This window comes from Eurytemora carolleeae, unplaced genomic scaffold, assembly GCF_000591075.1.
Source record: "Eurytemora carolleeae unplaced genomic scaffold, Eaff_2.0 scaffold801, whole genome shotgun sequence".
Classification (NCBI taxonomy): Eukaryota; Metazoa; Arthropoda; class Copepoda; order Calanoida; family Temoridae; genus Eurytemora; species Eurytemora carolleeae.
The window spans coordinates 42299-49781 of NW_019396729.1; the positions used below are offsets into that span (position 1 = coordinate 42299).

General features: G+C 33.2%; 1 protein-coding gene across 1 annotated transcript in view; it reads left to right on the forward strand.

Moving 5' to 3' along the window:
* The window catches only part of LOC111707885 (integrin alpha-PS1), a gene marked incomplete at its 5' end in the record, with an annotated part of 46034 nt that extends 40855 nt beyond the window's left edge, over nucleotides 1–5179 (forward strand). The window contains 3 exons of the mRNA XM_023481068.1: nucleotides 1275–1837; nucleotides 3372–3558; nucleotides 4044–5179. Coding sequence (XP_023336836.1) covers nucleotides 1275–1837; nucleotides 3372–3558; nucleotides 4044–4223 — 930 coding nt within the window. The remainder of the gene's footprint in view (nucleotides 1–1274; nucleotides 1838–3371; nucleotides 3559–4043) is intronic.
* Between the last annotated feature and the right edge of the window lie 2304 nt (nucleotides 5180–7483).

The following is a 7483-nucleotide window of genomic DNA, read 5'->3' on the forward strand; positions in this document are numbered from 1 at the left end:
GGGGGGGGTGAAAGGGAGTTGACCAAGGAAAGATATATTAATGAAAGGTGTGTACTAGTATTGTTGTTATGGTCAATTTCTAGAACCTGAGATAGAAATGCGGGGAACTATTTCACAAGGCCTAACTAGGGACCAAGTAAAATTTGAAGAACATTTTTTTTAAAAAGGTTCAATCATGACTTTCATTTGGAAACATATTTAGAGAAAACAAAATTTTTTTGGGATTTCAGATTTACAAGAAATAGTTTTTATTTTTCTTATACTTAAAATCAAAACATGAGGAGCTACGAGGTTAAAAAATCATAGACTTTTTTATGTCTTGATTGGATTAGATGGGCCAATGTAAAAAAATTTCTATATAAAAATTAAGGTAAAAACGTAGACCATACTAACCATAGATAAAGTAGTAGATAAGTAGACCATATTTCGATAGCAAAAGAAGATTGGAATATTTTTTCCTAACTCTTTGAGTTTGGGGGGGGGGCGGAAATCCCCCCCCCCAGCATTGCGTAAGTTAGCATATAAACTTTAAGTCGAATATTTGAAAACTCCTCTAATTAGAAGAAGCGGGAAATATAATTACCCTCCCGTATGGGTGGCCTTAATTCTGAAATATGTTGGATATAGAGATAGATAGATAAATTCCATCCTATAGCCCTGTAATATATTTTATATAACCGCCTTGTTAAGCCTAATTTACGAAAATTATGAATTTATACGCAAATCATGCGTAAGATGGTGTTCGTAGCATTACATACATGCGTCACTCTGGGTTAACTATGGTTAACTCAACTCCAATAAGTTTAACCAAGATGGTTAAACTTGAGTGTACGTAGGTTATGGGGATGCACGTTCAAGATGAATATCCGGGGGGGGGGGCAGGCAGGGGTGTTTTTAGAACATATCATAATTATTATTTTTGATTTTTTTAAAAATTCAAATCGTGATGTTAAAACAAATTCGTCCAAACTACAAAAATGTATAACCTTAAGTTTTAATTCTTTTCATAATTATGTTTTATTTTAATAAAAAATTTAAAATTAACAATTTTTTGTAATTATTTTCTGCTCTGTACAGTCCGTTGTTTATTGTACAGTGCACATGACTCAAGCGCACCGACTAGTGTGCACAATGCAGACGATAAAGGTAAGGTGCACCTGTACCTGTACCTGTACCTGTACCTTTGCCTGAAACTATGAAAATCTGGGAAAACCATGGTGCAAGTTTTTTCTTTAAAGTTTTGTTATCACAGAAAATATAAAATTATTGTTTAGGTTGAGAATGATCTACCCCTTGGAAAATGGTTGCTATATCTAACAGACCCTGTTGAGATAAGTCCCCCAGGGGTGGGCAGATGCTACCTCAACCCTAAACACGTGAATTCTCTGGGACTCAGACGGAAAACTGACATAAATCCACGAGATATTTATCCCGGGAACACGGAACCCAAAAATCCGGGAATCAACAACTTCTCAAAAATGGACGAAGTCGTGAAGTTTCCGTCATGGGTAGACAGCGGGAGTTCAGAAACCAAATACTCCTCTTTCTACAACTCCATCTCCTCTTCACAGTCCAAGTACTCCAGAAAAACAGTCGAAAGTGAGAAAAGAACAGAAAGTTATGTCGAAAAAATCCGAGTGAAACGTGATCTCAAAGACTCTGTCGAACCGAGAGTTCGACGCGACACAGAGCATAGAATCGACCCGGATCGAATATTCGACGCAGATGGTCGACTCTCTAGGGTGGTTGTATTCGACTGTGGTCGAGGAACTGCTAAATGTTTGTCGATTTCCTGTGATATTCCTAGACTAGGTCGGGGAGACCATGCTATAATCAGGTAAAGAAATCGTTTTTTAAAAATAAAAGTTTGCCAAAAATTGGAATAGTAAGATGACCTTTCTAATAGTGTACAGTACGGTTAATGGATCGTGTACTTGTCAAATCAATGCTTTTTATTTTTGAGGCAGTTAGCGTTAACAAACTAATATTTTACCATTTCAAATACAATGGTCGGCGTTTATATCAATACAATGAAAACTACTTTTTATTTAAGCTTTGATTGCTAAAAAGCTTTCTTTCGAATAACATAAGTTTATAATAAATGAGATAAGCTTTTAATTGACAGCTTCTCTTCGTTTCCAGGTTTATTTGTATCAATGATGTATAAGGTTTGTAGAAGTCAAAAATTACATCGAAAGTCGTCTACATTGTATTGATATATACGTCGATGTCTGTAAAAGTATAATTTTGGTGAGATTGCAATTATAAAGTCTTTTTTAGTATAAACCTAATTTATTTGCTCCTTGGAATTTTGAACCTACAAATCGTGTATAAATTTTAGCGTTAATATTTTTCCATTCTTACATTCGTAATTCCTTTTTAGTGTAATTGTTCTATAAATATATGTTTATTTTCGTTTATGTTTTGGTTGAAGTATTCCTCCCCCCCTCCCCCACACACACTCTCATAGTAAAATGTTTATTTAAAGTGTTTTCCCAGTCTTCGCATAAATTTACATTATTTACGTTAAAAGACATTTTAAGGCCTGGGCCGCGCTACTGAAAGAAAATTAATACTGCTTTTATAAAGAGGGAGTTTTCGAACTTGGTAAAAGACAAGGTTATTATGCAATGAGAGTTATTTCAGCGGAGTACGCATCTTTTGTACTGCAGTCTACTGTCTCTGGGCGGTAATGTAAACACAAGACAGGATGTCACAACCTGACATGGGATCCATCTTTCACATAAAAAATCAATGAAATATTCTGGTCATAGAAAACTACTATGTGAAATATCAAAAATATCAAAATTAAATGCTTTTAACCTCCTCGGATACTAAACGAACACTGATGCATCTATTCTTGATTACAAATTCCGCCAGAAAGAACTGGTTTCAATATGTACGCAACTCCAATTAACTTTCCTTGCATTATAACCTCGGTAAAAGAGAAAAGAACAAATATTATTTATATTTCGAGTTTGATTTCAAAAGTGTTGTTTAAAAAGTGCATAAGATAATTTTTCCCTTTACCCCCGGCTTTTGTAAATCGTGAACATTTGGTTAAAGTGAGCTTTTAGCGACCATTTCCAATCCTTTTTGAAGAATAAAATTAAGATAATATTTTACATATGAAAGGGAGCGAGGGAGGGGGTGATTTTGTTGGAAAATTATGCTACGGAATATTTTTTTTACTTTTACCTTATTGACTATATATGTTTTTTAGCTATCATTTCGACAATATAAAAGGGTTTAATTTAAAAACAGTCAACAACATTTTTTAAAAAGATCCTTTTTATTGCAACTGTATTCCTGTACATTTGGAAAATTTTAAAAGATATTTAAAAAACTATGCAGTTCACTGTTTTATCTAGGCTAAGCTCCCGAGTGTGGAACTCGACTTTAGTCGAAGATTATCCTCATGTCGACAGTGTTCTAATCAATGCAGTTGGTCGACTCCAGCTCCCGACTGACCTGGCTCGACAACAAATGCGTCACGATGATGAGGTTACGATCGGTGTCATTGCGTATCCGGATGGACTTGGGGAAACCGGAATTCAGGGATACGTCACAGAAACATTAACTTTTCAATAAATAAAAAAAACTATTTTTTCTATTTATAAAAATCATTTTGTTGTTGCTAATATATATATTCAAACCTTCCGTACATTTTGAAGTAAAATAACTAAAAGTTTCGTGTATTTTGAAAACTAATAATATATTTGAGGCACCATTACTATAAATTGTGACCATGCGTAGTTTTACAATCATTTTTTTTGCTATAAGATACTTTTTATTATGAAATTATGCGAAATATTTACCATTTGCACAGTGTCATAAAACTAAAAGCAATCTTGTTAAGAGCATAATTTTAAAAGTCAAATTTTTCTGAGATTTTTTTGCAGACTTTATGAAACTAAAATAAAAAAATATATATGATAATATGATAAATATAAAAGCCTTTCCACAATCCCTTTGTGCATAACCTAAAAAAATCATATTTTTTATTTAATAAAATAGTTTCTATGAACGTATTCTATGATCAGGGTGTTCCGATCTGGATTATGATCACTGCGATCATGGCCGGTCTTCTCCTAGTGGTGATCATAACTCTCATTCTCTGGAAGTTTGGATTCTTTGAACGAAAACGAGTGTCCGATGTCACACAAACTGTTAAAATTGGGAAAACCGCGCCATTGTTGCGGGGCGATGAATATATTTCCTAAAATTGCGATAAGTCAGTCAAAATCGCAATTTTTGTGAAACTTGTAACTAATTTTATAACTAGTGAAATAGCAGCCAGTTCTTTTTGATATTGGCTACATGCACAGAACACTTAGTTTAACGTGAATACTGCACATTAAAATCTCCAGAAAGTTCGTGAATCTGTTCAAAACAGAAGAACAAACTATGAATTGTTTTATATTTTAAACAAAGACAAACTGAGACTACTTTTTTGTCCTGAACAGATCAGTCTCCTTTATGTCTTTGGTTTTGAGCTGCTGTGATTTAGAAATTACATTCTAGACAAAAGTGATTTGTCATTATTGTCCCGTGATATGAAAATAGGAAATTTATTTAGATCATTTGTATTTATGTATTTTGTGCCATTTTGTATTTAGTACTTTGTCTCACATAGGGCACTTACTTGCTGTTCAAAGGTGCTAACAATCATTTTGCTTGAAAATCAATCGTTAATGATAATGTAGATAATGTTAAACTATGCTTTCTCAAGTGTTCATAAAAACGTCCTTTTTACATGATCTCTGTTTTGCCATACATCTAACCTAAAATTGGCCATTTTTGGACTAAAATAGTCGCCACTCTCAAATGAAACTTTATGTATTAATTTTTATCATATATATTGTATCATTCCTGCCTAATTACTAACATTTTGCGGCCCAATGCCGGGTTTAATTATAGAAGTCTCAATGATTTATTGTATTTTGTAAATGTGAAAAAACTTTCATTATCAGATTAAACAGAATTCATGGTTAGAAATATCAAAAATCTAAGACCTCAGGTTGCAAATATATGAGGGTAAGTTATCCCTTTCTTTGTTTTAGACTTTTGTTGATAAGAAGCGAAAAACTTATATCACATAAACTCATAAATTGTTGAACGTATGTAATTTTTCCTTTTTTTATAATAATATAAAAAATACAAGGAAATTTAACCCCCTGTCCACTCAACCCCAGCCCCCTTACTCTGATCTAGTTTTTATGAATTATAAAATTGTTTATGTTGTACTAAACTTACTGCTCCCTGTAAACTGGAGAAATAAATCAGTAAACGTTAATTAAATATACTAGGGTTGAACATGTTATTACATTTGATCCCAATTTTATAGAGGTTCAGGTCTGATTTACAACGGTATCTTTTCAAACCATATTTGCAATAAAATGATGAATTCTTTTTTTTGTTAAAAAGGATTTTTACAATTAAAGTCACTCTGTAAGAGATCTTAAAAGAAATAGTCAGAATATGCCATTTTTCAAGCAAGATAACGACGATGAATTCCTCAAATATAGCGCCTCAATATGCCATTTTTCAAGCAAGATAACGACGATGAATTCATCAAATATAGCGCCGCAATAACGATTTATCTCTAATTTGATGATGAGATAGATAGAAAAATAGATGTTACCGCTTTGCAATTTCTCTTGGTTCAGAATAGACAGCAAACACATGACTTAACCCTGATTGGATCAGGCGCCAATGTACTCGGCATACTAGTGTGAAATTGAATCTAACACGCTGAACTGCTCTTTAAAAGGAGGGTTAATTGAAAACCATTTCATTACTTTTTCTTGCATATAGTGAAGTCAACATGTTTTTTTCAAAATTAAGAAACGATATTAATAATTGTCTGTAATGTAATAAGTAATTCTCTTAAAATTATGAAATGCAAAGAAAGTTTGCGGATTTTATATAAAAAATTTCGTTGATTTTCAAATTTATCAAAATCGAAAATAGTTGGAGGCTAATTTTTGAAATTTTCATCAGTCATAAATAAACCTTTCCTGGACTCAATCGGGTTCAGCCGTCTTGACATTTAATAGATACAAACGGACAGACAATCAAAGTATTATAAATTGATTATTTGCATGCGCAATCCATGCTGCATTCACAAGAAAGAGCACTCATTCCGACACCTTAATGAGAGTATAAGCGTAATTTGAAGTGATCCACCGTGGAAAGATGGCAATACCTGATTAATAACGGAATATATTGTATTTTTTTCTAGGGTTAAAAGCGTTTATTTCCTGCAATTTACTTACGTTGAAAAAATTACAATTAAAAATAAATAGTTTTTAAAACTGCAACCATTGAGGACTAATTTATGCTTAATCAGACAAAGATGGCAAATTCAACATTGCCATATTTCCATAGAGGGTCACTTGAAAATACGCGTACAGTCCCTTTAATAATGAAGCACATTTAAGAAATAACGTACAGGGCGTACAGGGGAAACGCAATATTAACATCTTACAAAAGTTTCAGTAGACGTAGATATTTCCATTTACTGATAGTGCCGATTAAAGGATTCATAACTCTGATTGGATATTGAGATAGATAGATAGATAGATAGATGTTACTGTCATACTTTTTCTATTGGTTCAGAATAGACAACACACACATGACTGAACCCTGATTGGATCAGGCACTAATGGACTCGACATACAGGAGGGAACTCACAAAAATGTAGCCTATAAAATCCAAACATGTATGGGTTGGTAAGGAAGGCAAGATAATGGTGTTTTGCAGATCCCTAGCTATAGACCCTAGATATACAGTAGTCGCTAAACTCTCATCTTCTGTAGGTAACCCTGTGTAGTATAAATAGATACACTGATATGCGTTATATGTATGCCGAGTTCATTAGCACCTCATCCAATCAGGGTTCAGTCATGTGTTTGGTGTCCATTCTGAACCAATAGACATAATATGTCGGTAACATCTATCTCAATATCCAATTAGAAATATGAATCCTTCAATCGGCGCTATCAGTAAATGGAAATATTTACTTCTACTGAAACTATAGTGCTTATTTATCCTTTATAGTTTGTAAATTGTCGAACAAGATCAAAGAATGTTTACAACATAGTTCTCCGATTCTTCAAAAGAATTCAAGGGTTTAAAGAATTTTACAGTTTGTCCAGTTTCAGATCAAAAATGTCATCAAATTCTTTATACTTGCATCCCCCCATACCTGGCAATATATATCTATCTATAAATTTGGCTTGTCTGTCTGTTTTTCTGTCTGTCTGTTTGTATCCAATAAACGTCAAAACGGCTGAACCGATCGGGCCCAAATTTTTTGTGGGACATCTAGGGACCCCAGGGAAGGTTTAGAATGATCAAAATTTTAAATATTTGTCTCCATCAAAATTCGATCGTCATTAAATTTTTAAAAATTTTGAAAATCCGCGAAATTTTTTGTGAAAATCCGCGAATTATTTTTGTTTTGTTTTACGATGTACAC